At 40.9% G+C, this 15,554-nt stretch overlaps 1 protein-coding gene across 1 annotated transcript; it reads left to right on the plus strand.

Moving 5' to 3' along the window:
- The first annotated feature begins 473 nt into the window (after positions 1 to 473).
- CYB5A (cytochrome b5 type A) lies at positions 474 to 14,647 on the plus strand. Its single transcript, XM_066546142.1, has 5 exons — positions 474 to 694; positions 9,867 to 9,995; positions 11,662 to 11,691; positions 12,684 to 12,718; positions 13,583 to 14,647. Exons 1-5 carry the CDS (start codon positions 551 to 553, stop codon positions 13,659 to 13,661), a joined length of 417 nt encoding a protein of 138 aa, XP_066402239.1. The 5' UTR covers positions 474 to 550; the 3' UTR covers positions 13,662 to 14,647.
- The last annotated feature ends 907 nt before the right edge of the window (positions 14,648 to 15,554 follow it).

Here is a 15,554-nt window from a genome sequence, read left to right on the forward strand (position 1 = left end):
CTCGTCGAGTGGTGCCCATATCAGGGAATAGGAACTAGACGACCGAAAAGGTCCCTTCCAACCTAAACCATTCCAATGCGGTTCTACATTGCAAGTCGGCGATTAGCTCGTCGCAGCGCACACTGGCAGCCCCGCAGCTCGCCGCTGCAAAAGGCGGCGAACGCTGGGGTGCGCACCCCAGGAAGTGGACGGTAGAGAAGCTGCGACTGCAGCGCCCAGCACTGGCGGAGCCCCGACGGCGGCCAGCGGGGCTGACCCGGCACCGCCCCCGCCCCGCCCCGCCCCGCCCCGCCCCGCCCGCCACCGGCCGGTCACGTGGGACGGCGGGGAGGCGGGAGAAGGCGGGGCACCACGGCAAAGTCCCGCCCCCGGGCGTCACGGCAGCCTCCAGACTGCCCGTCTGCTTTGAGTGGCATTGCCCTCGGCCAATGAGAGGCCGGCAGGGCGGGAGGGGCGGGGCGGTGGCGGGTGGTGATAGGGCCTGCGGCGGGGCCCTGGCGCTGTGCGCGGTACCGGCCTGTGGTGCGTGCGGTGCGGGACGGAACCGGAGATGGTGGGCTCCAGCGAGACCGGGAAAGAGTCGTGGCGGGGCCGCTACTACCGGCTGGAGGAGGTGCAGAAACATAACAATAGCCAGAGCACCTGGATCATCATCCACCACCGCATCTACGATGTCACCAAGTTCCTGGACGAGGTGGGTGCCCGCGTTGCCGGGACGCTGGGGGCACCGGAGCCCCACGGGGCCGGATCGCTGGCGGCCCCTCGGCTCCCGTCCGCCTGCTCGGGCCCGCGGGAGCCGCCGTCGGGGCCGCGATAGCGCCCTGGAGGAGGAGCCGCGGGGCGGGCCCGGGCTCCGGGCGCCTCTCGGGCCGGCGGAACCCGCGAGTGCGGTGCCCCGGCTGCGCTACCGTGTCATCCGCTGCGCGCCCGCCGGAAACTCTCGGATTTGAATTTCTAGTAAATAAGGGCAAGGAGAAAAAACTGGAGTCAGTCTTGAGGGCTGAGGTAGGCGGGCCGGCTGTGTGAATCTTGGGTACCAAGAGTGGGGCTGAATCCTGGTTCTTGCTTTGGTGTGCTAGCTGAAAACAGAATTAAAGGTGAAGACGCAGCTGGGACCCAGAGCCATGTTATCGTGTGAACTAAAAGTCAGCAACTCCTTTCTTCACACTAGTGTAATGTATGATGTATTATGGAACAGGAAAGAAACTTAACAAAGTGGAAGGAAAGTACCACTAGATGCAGAATATCACAGATCTTGAGGTTACTCTAATAGTCACAGAATCACAAAGTAGTTTGGGTTGGAAGAGGCGTTAGAGCTCATGTCATTCCAGCTCCCTGCCAAGGGCAGTGACGCCTTCCACTAGACCAGGTTACTCCCAGCCCTGGTCCTTGAACAGGTCCAGTGATGGGGCATTCCCCACTTCCCTGTGCAACCTGTGCCAATGCCTCCCTCCTGTCACTGTAAAAAAGTTCTTCCTTATATCCAGTCCTTGGTAAAGCCTCTTGGTCACAGTAGCTTGTGCTCCTGTCTGCCAAATAAGTGCATCCTAGTGAGTAGCCTTAAGCCCTGGGTGGTCTTTTTTTGCAGGACATGGCAGGTGTGGCTTTACATCAGGCAGGCAAGTTCAGGAAATTAGGGTGGCTCTCACGGCTGCCCTAATCCGCTCAGTGTGGGGAGGCAGTGTGGTGCTACAAAGCTGCACCAGTTCCAGCTCTAGCATAGAGCACTAGAGGCAAGTTCAGTTCCTTTGGCTGTGTTTTGTTGGATTTCTTCCTTCCCAGTTAGTGGTTGATGTTTTTGATCTCTGGCAGACAGCAGTTGTTGTAATCATTGATGGTCATGGTTAATAAAGAAGCATTTTAGTTATTGGACTAAAGCATTACTCAGTGGAAATGCAGAAATAAAACTACCACTTTTTTTTCAGTAATTGAATGGCACTGGGTTTTAGATATTTTGAGTTTTCTCCCTTGCTCTGTATTGCCAGTTAGCAAAGGTAGAATCACAGGATCAATTTAGTTGTAAAAGACCTCTGAGATCTTGTCCAGTCTTTGACCAAACACCACTGTGTCAATTAGACCATGGTGGTAAGTGCCACATCCAGTCTTTCCTTAAAACTGTCAGGGATAATGACTGCTACGCCACCTCTTTTGGTATCCCATTTCAATGTCTAGTAACCCTTTCTGTGAAGAAATTCTTCCTAAAAACAACCAATTAATAAGTGTATGGTAGACTCACATGAATTTCTTAAAGAATACAGTTTAGATGGGTAGAGACATGACAGATTTTAAGCATCAGTAGTTCTGTAGCCCCATCTTGATTATTGTGCTTGCAAACACTTCCAATTCAAAGGACAAACTGAGCATTTTGCAAAGGAGGGTTGACAAGCGATTTTTCAAAGGCAGTGTTGACACAGGTAGTATTTCATTCTTAAGCTGTGTGTCAATGCAAATTGTTTGGCTTTTCAGCAAGGCAGGTTATGGAACTGATCTACTGGCGCTTCCTTCATTATTTCTCATCTAGCTCTGCCCCTGCTCATCTTCATCCATTAGTTATGGACACCACTGTACAGTTATGCAGTCAGGGCCAATTTAATTATAGAAGCTCTGGAGGAGAATGCAGCTTTTTGTGCACTCTGCAAAACTGAATTAGCTTTTGGGAACTTGAGTGGTTTTGATTGATATGTAATTGTATTGTTTGTACATATTGTCCAGATTGAGGAGGCAGAAACAAAAAGACCCACACCTTAGAAAAACCCTAAACCTAACCCTGCCCGAGAAAAAAAAAACATTGAACAAAAAAAATGCAGGATCTAATGAGCTTTTGAGTTTAAGTAGTTGCACAGCCTCTTCCTTCAGTACATATGGTTAAATTGGTAAATATTAAGAGGTGTCACCTTGTGTAAATTACTCCAAGAAAACCTCATTTTCATCTTTTAGGCCAACATTGATAATTTAGTAGCATATCAAAAGAATTCAGTTTGTAAATATTGAAATAGTTGGGTTTTGGGCAACGTGGAGGATGTCTTGGGACACTCTGGTAAGCACAAGTCAGACTTCACCCTCACATTAAACAACTTTCAATAGAACATGGCTGGTTTTGAGCTGAAATTTCCAAGACCTTCTGAGATAATCAATGAAATTGTTGGAAATAGGTACCTGAAATGTTTTATATGTTATAAACATATAAAATTTATATCAATGTTTAATATTTTAGGTGACGCTACAGTCCTAGGGAAAGTTCTTTGATGTTTTATTATTCATTGTGCTGGTGATTTTTGTTATGGAACTCTTTGATTAAGATACTTCATAGGGCACTTTTTAACCTTTTTTTAAAATGTTTTTGGTACTTAATTAACTTATCTAGTGTTATGCTAATTGTTTTGATACTGTCAGACACCCTGAGGCATGTGACAGCTGAGGAGAAATGGAAGCTAGCCTCTTGCTAGTTCATTCCAGAATCCAGTAAACCCTACTCCAACTGAGGATTATGCTAGCTGTTTCAATAGCATTATTGGCATTATTATTGTCAGGTGTATTTCTTGCAGTTCCTTTCCAAGTAGAAAAGCTTAACATATTTTTAGACTTTAATGTAGGCCACTGAAATTTAAGTCCACTAGTATAAAAAAGGGTGGATTGCTAAAGTGTCACCTCACTCATGCTCTTCCCAAGTAGTACATAAGTGTCAGTTTACTGGGGAGTGAAGAGCTAGGAGCAGCAGCAAAGCTCACCTGTCCTGTGTCTTAAAACAATAAGCCATCTTTTCAGCTACTGCATTAACCTATGGAAATATTTTCTTATTAATGATGAAGTTGAAAACTTTACTGTGCTTCAATATTGAAGTCACTTTGGATGCTCTTGTGCTTAATAAGTGACAGTGTGGTGCTGTTTTTCACTCCATTGCAGTAGTTAAAGGGTGTACTCCCTCTGTCTAGCAGTTGTGTCTTCATGGAGCTTGTAGATGTTTAGTGGAACTTGTGTGGCTTTGGGGAGCAATCAGCCTCTGTGAACACTTGATTGAAGTTAGATAGGAAGTGGCCTGGGGATGGCGATGTGTGTGTTGGGAGTGGAGTCATTGCATGGTGTGACCCATAGTGGCTTGGCTTCCTAAAGGACAAGGTTAAAAAAGATCATATGAAATACAGAAAAAGTGCTGAATAAGGAAACAATTGTGTGCTTTGATATATTATCTATGGGGTTTATGAAGATTCCAGCAGCTGCTTTTTTTTTAGTCAGTTTGATTTTTCTTTCTTTGTTTTTTTTTGGTTTGTTTGTTTGTTTGTTTGGGTTTTTTTTGTGGTTGGGTTTTTTGTTTGTTTTGTTTTAGGGGATTTTTTGTTGTTTTTTTTTTTTATTTTTAAGTGGCAGATGTTGGGGAAAATTCATAGCTTGAATATTCATCTCTGAATGTTCTTTGATTTTCGAAGTTTGGGAGAAGAAATCAAGGGACCTCAGCTTTTGGAAAGCATTATTTAAAAGATCTTGGAAAGAAATAGTATTCTTGAAACCAGAAGCTTTGGTGTTTGTCATTAAAGGCTGTCAGACCTGTGTTGCAGAAGATTTGGGAAACCTTTTCCTTAGCTTCAGGTCTTGTGGTTTACCCCCATGGAGTACCCATGTACCATGTAGTGGCTCACTCACCCTCCTGCCCAGTGCATGGGGAGGAGAATCAGAAAAAGGTCAATTTTGTGGGTCAATATAAGAACAGTTTAATAATTGAAATAAAGTAAATGTAACAATGATGGTAACGATAAGGAGAGAGAGAGAGAAGTATAAAACCCAACAGACGCAAATGGTGCAGCATGTATGGGTTCTCCACTCACTGACTGATGCCCAGCCTGCTCCTGAGCAGTGATTGGTGGCTCACAGGCAGCTCCTCCCAGTCTATGGATGGAGTGTGACATTCTGTGGTAAGGAATATCCCTTTGCCCATTTTGGGGCATGTGTACTCACAGCAGGATATCATGGCTGTATCTGTATTGTAGATAATTACATATATGAGGAGTTAATTGTTCTGGAAGCCAACTATGGCATTCATTTAATATTAATTTAATACAGATTTATTTAGGTTAATTCAATTGTGGTCTAAGAATTCAGCAAAAACATTACTGGTAATTTTTTTTTTCATACGGTACGAACTTGTGCATCCATAGTAGTTTTCCTAAACTTCTCCTAGAATGGACAGCTGCCACCAAATGTGTTTTGTAATGCAGGTCAAATAAAGCGCAAAAAGCAAATATTGTTCTATTGTGTCAGGATGAAAAATGTTCTCTCCCCTCTGTGGCAATAAGTTGCATTCATGCAGTATGATGATGTTGTGATGAGTAGCATAATGCCTTGCATGTTTATAGTCATGTTCAGCTTGCATTGAAAGATGCCTTTATTGGCACGTTTGGAGTCTGCCAGTGAACCATGGGAACTGTTCCTGCAGAACCTTGCAGTCTGAGGGTTAAATCCAGTGTTAATGCTTCCTCAAGCTCTGATAAAGCCTCCAGGGGAATTTGAAAATGTTTTAAGAAATAGCACATCTTAGCACTTACAGCTTGCAGAGTTTTGCATAAAGCTGTTTTGTAAGTCAGGAAATGGGCACTGTTGGGGTTTAACCTCAGTGCAGCCCCTTGCTCACTGCTCCCCACAGCCTCTTGGTGGGATGGGGAAGGGAATTAGGGGAAAAAAGATAAAATGTATGGGTTGAGATAAGAACAGTTTAATAACGGAGATAAAATAAAATATAATAATTGCAATAAAAAGGGAGACAAAAAGAGATGCTAACCAATGCCGAGCCCATTGCCAAGCAGCAAGCTGCAGCCCTCAGCCAACTCCTTGCAGCTGGTATACTGGGCATGGCATTCTGTGGTATGGAATACCCCTTTGGCCAGTTTGGATCAGCTGTCCTGGCTATGCTCCTTCCTGGCTTTCTGTGCACCTTCGTGCTGGCAGAGCATGGGACATTGAGATGCCCTTGAATTAGGGTGAGGGCTACTTAGCAACAACTGCAGTGTCAGTGTGTTATCACTGATTGTTCTCGTATATCACTGAATCCAAAGCACAGCACTGTACCAGCCTCCAAGAAGAAAATGCAACTCTATCCCAGCTGAAATCAGGGCAGGCACCAAGCTTCTGGGTATTGCATTTGCACTTCATCTAAAAGCCTAATGATAGTTTTCAAAAATACACTTTCAGAGAGAGATCTTCTTTCCTAGGCTCCTGACATTTTACATGAGCTGTCTGTTTCTGTCCTGAAACTTAAAGAGATGATGGAAATAATTTGGAGGACTCTTTTCAGGCTACATGAAAATGCCCTTGAAATAAGCAAGCATTTGTCTGTCTGTCCGTCCTGCATAATAAAGCTGAGTTTCTCTGGGTTTTCCTGGCTCTGTCACTGGCCCCTTTCTCCTTTTCATTCCTGTAGTGCAGAAAGAGAAATCCAAGTTTGAGACTGTCACTAATGGAGACCTTTGCTGATCTTCCTGAAAGTGAAATTAGACCCTAGATTTCATTCCCTCAGTATAGGAAGGGAGAGGGCACAGGAGTTGCAAATTAAGGTAGTTACGGTTTAATAGAGTCTTGAACTATGACACTGAGAAATCTGCATGACCGTAGCAAGGGGAGAAAAGGTGGTATTCAGATGAGGTGAATTGGACTTTTGACCCAGATGAGAGCAACAAGATTAACTGCATATTTGCCTTATCTGAAACTTTCTAATGTGCTGCTGTTAGGAATTCATCTGTGCTCTGTACTAGTGCTGGCTCTGTATGGGTATTTGTTATGCATATAACTTAGACTATTTATCATATGGGCCATGTCCTAGGAATGAGCTAGGCTGTCTTAATTTATCATCAGAAGCTTTTTTGTTTCACCTGAACTACAGTTTTACCTACAAGATTTTATCAACAGGATTTTAGTTTAGGAGTCACTATCTGTATAGCCTTGTGGGCTTTCCAGTTCCAGGGTCTGTCCAGAGGATCTTCATTAAAGTAGCAGTTCTGGTAGCAAGCTTTCTTTACCAGGCAGAATCATGAACAAAAGCCTTGTATAAACAAGCTTTGGGAAACTCATCCAACCGTGAAAGATGCTCATTTTTTGATAGAAGAGTCAGTTCTTGCCCTTTGTGTGAGACATTACAGTTGCTCCCTTTCATTAGGGGAGGCGAAATCTTTTAATTAATTGCGTGTATTATGTACTAGTTATTTACAGAGGGTTTGTAAGTTCATATCATTAAGCAGAGGAGGCATCTAAAAGCAGTGTTTAGTTTCACAGTACTTCCATCAATGTCTAGTAGGTTATAATTAACATTACCTGGTTGATGGCTTCAGTTTGGAATTCTGTGTGTGATTCTCCATACTTAGCCTTGCTCATTTCATTAAAAAAAAAAAATTATCAGTTTTCCAGCTGTAGTGGCAGAGGTCAGGGTGAATTTTTCCTCTTCAGCTTATCTGTGATAGTCAGTCAGAGGGTTGGTAGAGAGATTGGTTGCAGTTACTGTCTTGATGCTAGTATTGTGGTATTGTAGACAGAAGGATCAGTTGCTAATTAGACAAAAAACTAGTTCTACAGAGAAGCTGGAGTGCCTCTGTGGTGCTGCCCATACTGCTACGTGATTGCTTTGTAGTGCACCAGGGAGGGATTTGGGAGCACAAGTTAGTACATGATCATTCTGTAGCTGGCAACATGCAAGTAGTTTGTTAAAGTAGTCCATGAAGTAATTGTAATGTAGATGCAATTATGTTGGTAGGTATCCACTTGTTTGGCTGGATGGCAAATGTTTTTGGTGAGGTAGTGTAAACCATGTGACCTTCATGACTTGCTGGAGTAACTGGTATTTTATGTGCTTGTATGAGTGGGGTTTGGGTTCATTGCAGTGCATGAGTAGGAGTTAACATACTGCTTATGCTGCTGGTGCTTTATGGGTGGTTTAACTTTGGGGCCTTTTGCTGCTTGTTGATATCTTGTTTGTCAAGCATGTTTTCCAAGGAGTTGTGCCACCTTTTCTGCTGAAGTTGGTGCATATGTTTTTCTACATGGCAGGGCACAATTCTTTAGCATGGTATTGAAAGCCCAAACCCACATTGCTGAAGAAATTCTGTGAAGATTTAGTTGAGGTAATGTCTTGGAGTGCTGGTTAGACCCAAGTTCAGCTTCTTAAGTGCTATTTCAAGGCATTGAACTTGAGTACTCCCTCAACTTTTGTCCAGTCCTTTCCCTGAATACTTACCAGAATGGATCCAAGGACAGGATTTTGGTGAGCATGACATATTTGCAGGTTGCTTGCATAATCTGTACCCTTCTGACTTTTTTTTGGCTCAGCTGTTGTGTCTAATCTCTCTATCAGTTGCTTAATCTTGCTTTTGCTTAGTCATGGTAGGGATCCTTTACCCTAATAACTGTGGTATCTTGGCTCCATAAAAAGTGTTGTCATGAGTTTTTTTTTTCCTCAACTTCCTTGATCTGTTAAACTAAATGTCTGCCTTTAATGTGAAGATCAAGTTATGGAGTTCTGGTACTGCTGGAAATTCATAGTAGTAGTTTAGTTCAACTGCATGAACAAATACTGGTTTTGTCAGAAGAGAAATTTTGGTAAGAGATTAATAGGAGGATTTGAAGTAAGTGCTAACCTGTATTGCCTAGACTAGTAGAAATGCCATTTCTTTAACCTGTGGGCTTTTTGGTGAGCTGTGCTCCCCGCAAGATAATCCTAATTTGTGGAAATTTTGCCTATTTTCCATAATGTTATATCTTGTACTCAGAAGCATTAAAACCTGAACTGAGCTTCAAAAGCCTTGTATCTTCTCTGCTACTGGTAAAGTGCTAATATCTATTCCGTGGTTGCCTTAATCCAAGGCAGTAGTAATAAGTGCTTTTAACTTGTTTACCTAATCATTCCCAATGTTTATGTAACACTTTCCTGCTTGAAGGTTGAGTGGTGAATTTTTGTGGTGTGTTACCTGTTACATAATAAGTAACTGGGAGCTGAGGAAATGCACTGAACTAGAAGATGTGATAGATCTTGCAGTATATTCAAGCAGAGTTATTTGATAGATAAAAATGTACTTCATAAAACCCCCAAAGTGCATCCTGGGGAAGAATAAAAGTTAATGGAGAGCAGGGGCTTATGTTAAGGGAATGGTGATGGATTGAGGTATTAGAAGATCCTGGGAGACATGACTTCTCTGTATCTCAGGGGTTTTATCAACAATGTGGTTTTGGGATTCCATAGTCTATGAAAACCAAATTGCTATTCTAGGGTCTTGAGTGAGCTTTCAGTTGTGCTTAATCACTTCCAAAGGAGCTCTCTTGATATTTGTACCATAATTTGTTTTGGAAAGGACCCTTAAACTTATCTGGCCCACCTCCCTGCTCAAACCAGGATTAATTAGAAGGTCAGATTCCTTAGCACCTTGCCAGCTTGTTTTGCCAATGCTTGATTCACATCTTGTGAACAGATTCTTTTTATCTTCCTGGAATGTTCTTGCTGCAGCTAATATCCTTTTGGCTTTTATCCTTCTGCTGTATAAAGCATATATTGCTTCATTTCCCAAAGAAGTGAAAACACAGAATGTAACTTCAGATGATAGTTGTGCTGTTAAAATACAGACTAATTCCTACACAACTTTCTAAGTGCTTTAGTTGCAAGGGATAATGCCTCTTACTGCTTCTTTGCCAATGACATAGAGACTTAGCTTCCTTGGTTTTGGCTTCAGAAAGTACATAAAGCTCTCTAGTTATTTAGAAAGGCTTATGTTTGCTTTAGAAAGTCCAGCAGGTGATTTTACTTTTTTTTCATTTTAGAAATGTAAAAATGCAGAATTTCCATTTCTAGAATTTGATATGTATTTCAGTAACAAATTCAAACTCATTAAAATTTGCAGCACCCAGGAGGTGAAGAGGTCCTTAGGGAGCAAGCTGGGGGAGATGCTACTGAGAACTTTGAAGATGTTGGCCATTCCACAGATGCAAGGACACTGTCAGAATCCTTTATTATTGGGGAACTTCATCCTGTGAGTATATGAGTGTATCCTTACTTTTGTGTTTGCTATACTGCTTTTGCATCTAGTTACTTGTCTGGTAATTACTTCAAAATCAAGAACTACTAGTTTGGTTGGATGTCAGTCCTGCAGCTGTTTGTGGATGGAGGTTGGAGATAGTTCCCTCAATGTGAAGGGATTTGATTAGTGTAGCATAAGGATAGCCACATCTTTTGGTGATTTAAATTGCCTTACAGCTTAGTTCTTGAATAAACAGAGCATGGAATTGTGTCATTTCTGATATACACTGTCAGCTTTATAATGAAACTCTATAACGCTGAAGGTGGTATTGTCAGAATGTCTAGACCTTTTCCTATGCCACTATGCAGAGTGACTATTGAACAACCACTTTCATCCCTTCACCATTGTAAATATCTATCTTTCAGGCTCCCACCTCCATCAAAAGGTGCAATCCTGGCTCTTTATATGTATGCCTAGAAAAGGGTTATTAAAAGCATTGTACTTCTAGTTTCTTGCTCTGTCTTCCCCTCTCTGTCTCCTACCATTTTTAGCTGTATCATAGTTCCCAATTGCTGTTGTCAGGGTTTTTTATGATCAGTTCCCACTGGATAATCTGTCACATCCTCTCTTCTATACTGTTCATCCCATTTCCTGTACTTTTAATGAGCACCTTCCTGCTGTCTCAAGTTTTGAAGTATTTCTTTCTAGCTACAGAGCTGCTGCCTTGGCTTCCTTCAGCTAGGCCACAATTAAACTCTCCTGCATCTTAATAGTTGAAAATCACTGTTTGGAGGTTTAGGCTGCTAGAGTGCCCGTCTGCTCTACTTTACTGCCCACTCCTGCCTCTTCTCTTTTCCTCTTGTTTCATGTATGTTTTGGAGTAAAAATCACTATATTGAGTAGCCTATTTCACAATAAGATTCCTGCTCTTTTTTGTCTCAGGTCATCTCTTGATAAATATTATTGGTGTAGCTTGTCCTAATGAGAAGTGATTTGGCTCTGATGCACATTTGTGCATTTCTGGCTTTGCAGGCTTGCCATCTATTTGTGATGCCACTAATGTTGTTCTTAACATGTGTATCAGTCCAGTTGTTCCTTGTTTGGCAAGTGCCTGTTTTCACTTGATATGAAACAAACAGTGTGGTAGTGTTATGTACAGACACAGCACTGACAGGATTATATACTGTTGGGCCTTTTTTGTAATGGATGTGACTGTGCCAAGCAGAACTTAGAGTTTATGAAAGATCCCTAGATTTTGGGACCTTTGGTCCAGTGGACATTGGCACAACCAGTTAGTTGACTTTATCTGATAGTACAAGTACAGTAAGCAGAATCAATATGATTGCAGTCAATGTATAAGCTAAGGTTATGTACTCTCCAGAGACACAGGAGAGGTGAAAACGTGAGCACAAAGAATAATGAAATTTGTTGGAGGCTCAGGTTTCACTTCTTCCTTGCATACTGGGAAGTATTATTTAAGGAAGTGATCTTGTTTATGTTAGCTCAAAATCCATCACTGACATCTGCTCTCTTGCAAGTCTGTTTTTACCTAGGGAAAAATATTTACCCATTAACAGAATGAATTGCAAACTGAATTTAGTGATAAATTGTGTGAGTTTGGTTTGGTTTTCAGTGCTTCAGATTTTGTCTAAATGTTCCTTGCTCTTTTCTCTTGCAGGATGATCGATCCAAGCTTCAGAAACCAGCAGTAAGTGTGTTTCTTGAAATGCCACATTGTGTCATTTGGGCATTTCAAACAGTGACCTACTGTCTGTATATGAATGGTACACCCCCAGAAAAAGAAATAATTCAGTTTAAGTGTGATGTTTCAGGTTTTAAATCTCTTAGACCTGTTGATACTGCTTCAAATTGTTCTTTCCCTTAACCATTATTTTCTTTGTGTGGCTTCATACCTGGAGGTTACTAAGTGTAATGGCCTTATACTATAGCAAAATCTTTCTTTCTTTAAATTTATTGCAAATGTTCTGGTACCAAAGCAAGTAATTTTGCAGTGATGGATTGTGCACCACTAAATTTAGGTAGGGTTGGATGCTTGGATTTTTAAAATAAACTTAGGGTCATACACAAGTAGTGTTACTCAAATTAATAAGTCTTCATATAAATTGTGCACATGTACCCAGCTGGGATTTGGCCTTGTAGTGCTGCTTTTTCTGTGGAAACAGAACAAGTCCAAATTAGTATCAGGAACAGCTATAAAAATTTGACTGATTCTTACACAATCTGAAATACCACGCTAAAACCCCTGAGTTTAATAAGCCTTGTAGATGTAAATTAGTATATTTCTTTATGTAGTTTTGATATAAAACATATTTGTGAATTAATTCCAAGTTTGTTCAATTTGATTTTAGTCAAGGAAAGGATTTTTGTCTTGAAGATGACTGAAACTTTTCAAATGTAACCCAAGGTTGAAGTCAGCTTCATAGAAAACTTGCAGCAAAATATTTGATAATGTTTTAGGAACTTGATGCAATGTTAGCTACAGGAACTGCTACCAGCTAGCTTGTAATACAACAAGGTTTAGAGCTGCTGTAGGAATTAGGAGAAAATGCTTCCCAAATGCATGCACTGAGTTGTTTCTGAATTAGTCTCATTTGATGAGTTTTGAGAAACTATGGGGCTAGTTAAGGTGGAGAGGTTTGTCTTCCTGAAGTAAATATCTTCTTATGCTTTGCTTTCCAGGAAACTCTTATTACCACTGTTCAGTCTACTTCCAGGTACAGTATGACATCTGAGGTCAAACTTTAAGTTCCTCATAATTTTCTGAAGGTTAAAAAGCTGAATAGCTTTTATCTGCTGGAAGCTGAGATATCAGGGGGTGGTGCAAGAAAATTTCTGTTCTTTGTAAAGTCCAAGTTGGCATCTATGTACCACTTTACAAGTGTGGCAGCTTGCTAGGTAGATACTTCTCTCATACTGGCAGGTGTCAGTATCTACCAAATGGTTTGTTTGGCACAGGCCTTTATTTCTGGAGTCTGCCACATGAAGGGAAGACTCTTAGTGCCATTGCCAACTATTTTATGGACGTGGATGCCTTGCTTTTAAAATTTGCTTCTGCTGTTGCATCTAAAGGAAATAAGAGGATTCTGTGTGTAAGAAGGAAGATATGTCAGAATTGGGAGGGGGTTGCAAAACACTTTGGAATACCACTGAATCAAAAACTTTGTGGACTTCTATCCTGCTCACAATTGCCTATTGTGGAAACCTCGGAGGACTCTTTCATGACCCTCTGGGTGGGGAGTTTGGGTGCTTAGAAGAGTCATGTGATGCTGCTTCTTAAATAGCTTTTGAATGAATGACATTCTGGGCAGCACACCATGACTTTAAATGTGCCTAGGGTCTTACTCTTCTCTAGTAAGCAAACTTCTTTGTAAGCTTTAGTACAAAGCCTTACTGTACAAGCTTCTTCCCTTGTCTGGAGAATTACTGGCCAATCCAGGTGTTCTGTTGCCCTGAATTTGAAGTATTTGTTGGAGTGGCTAGAAAGGACTTCCTTAAGCAAGGACTTTTTTTTTTTTTTTATTTCCCCTAACTTGCTGGTTGTCACTTCCTAAACTGCTTTTTCAAAAACTTCCCTTTAGTTCATGGTCCAACTGGGTGATCCCAGCAATAGCAGCGATTATCGTGGCCCTGATGTATCGTTCCTACATGTCGGAGTAGGCGCCTTACTGAGACGTGATGCAAGAAGAGAATACCTTCTCTGGAAGAAAATATAAGCAATCCTAACCCAATATGTTCCTGGAGAAAAGCCTGATGTCTGAAGAAAAATTCAAGTTTTTCAGAAAATGAAACAATTCTTTTTCTGCTGTGCACTTTTCTTAATGTTGCCTTCTTATATGCTGCTGTGAAGTGATAAAAAGGCACCATTTCTCTTTTTGTATAACACTTTTATTCTCTAATGAGTTACTTGATAACTGTATTGGTTTCTGTGGTAGAATATTATTTTGTATGTAACACTGATTCTGGTTATTTCTCTTTAATCTGTAATAGGGTTATTAGGACTCTCTTTACTTAGAGATTTTACAGCTTTAAGAAACTACCAAAACTGTGTACATGTACACAACTTAACTTAAAAAAAATCATGTTGTCTTTTTAAATGTAGTATGAATGAAATGCAAGTTAAATGTAATGAATAAAACTGAGTGGAGTTATAGGTGCCTGGAAGTGGATTGGGCCCTACCAATCAACTATAATGAGCTGGTTTTTTTTCCATTTTTTTTTGACAACTGCTCTTAGAGTTTTTGTAGGTACTCCTACTAGCAAACTATTCTTTGTCTCCTGTTGAAAAATTCAGGTGAAATGAAACTCAATGTTTGGCCTAATTCTCTGTCTCATTTTTGTGAAAAAAGGCAGAAAAAAGTAACTGCTACTAAATAGTACTGTTCCTGCCAAACACTCAGGTGACTGTAGAATTTGTTCTGGAACTTTAGCCTTCGATAAAATCTTCAGCTTTGTCAAGTATATTGTGAGGGGAAAAACTGATAAATTAAATCCATTTCTGACTCTTTTGTTATGTGCTTTGGTGCTTTACTATGAAGAGGCAACTGTTTTTACTGCTGAATACAAGATAACTATAAGTTTGCATTTTGTAGTGAACATTTTTAGTCATATGTAAATGATCATGAATAAAAGTTTAATTGGTTACACCTGCTGTCTCAAACACCTTCATTTCCAAATTCTTTGAAGGCCTTGAAAGGGATGTCCTACTGGGGCACTTCTCAGAAGTGCACTTAAAATAGCTCAAATCAGCTTCATATCAGGCACTAACTTTTGTCCATGTTTGTCCATGGCTTTCCCTCTGAATGTGATGAAAGAGAGTTTAAAATTTCAAGCTTTATTGGTAGTTTTCTAGATAACCTTAAAAAGGATAGAACTCAGAGTGAGTATTTAGAATCACAAATAGAGTTTAATTTTTAAAACAACACTTGAGCCCATAGATGTAGGCAAGGCAAAAAAAAAAAAGGGCAACTTTAGAAAGCTTAGCTTTCCCCCTCCAAGAATTTCAGACAGATAAGTACGTCCACATCAGCAGACAGGGCAATGCAATTAAAATGGATCTGTAATGTGAAACACTTGCTGTGAAATGCTTTTTTCCCATGCTGTGTATTTTGGAGTTTTAATATGATGTAGCTCTATTTCAGCCCTGTATACTGGATATTTATGCAATTCCCTGGAGTAGCTGTGGAAGCTCAGTCCAATCTAAAAGTATTCAAGCTGGCATGTGCAGGGAATTTCCACAATGTGAACCAGAAGCATGGTGAGTACAGATAAGTAGGCAGGCTTCAATAACTGATACAAGTAAAAATGCTAATGTACATGTGCACTCCCTTCCAACGGTGTGGATACAAGTTGTTCCTCAGAGATACACTTTCCTTTTGGGTTTTAAAATGTAAATGGAGATAGATCTAAACTAAAAAAATTATCAGGCTTATCTTCCTTTTTAATACTCTTCAGGTTAGAGCTGCTTTCCATAAAGGTGTCATATAGATGACTATAGCTTTTGAGTATGAATAGAAGAGAAAATACATACAGGTGTGGTGAGGAATTAATGAC

This window comes from Molothrus aeneus, chromosome 1, assembly GCF_037042795.1.
Source record: "Molothrus aeneus isolate 106 chromosome 1, BPBGC_Maene_1.0, whole genome shotgun sequence".
Lineage (NCBI taxonomy): Eukaryota > Metazoa > Chordata > Aves > Passeriformes > Icteridae > Molothrus > Molothrus aeneus.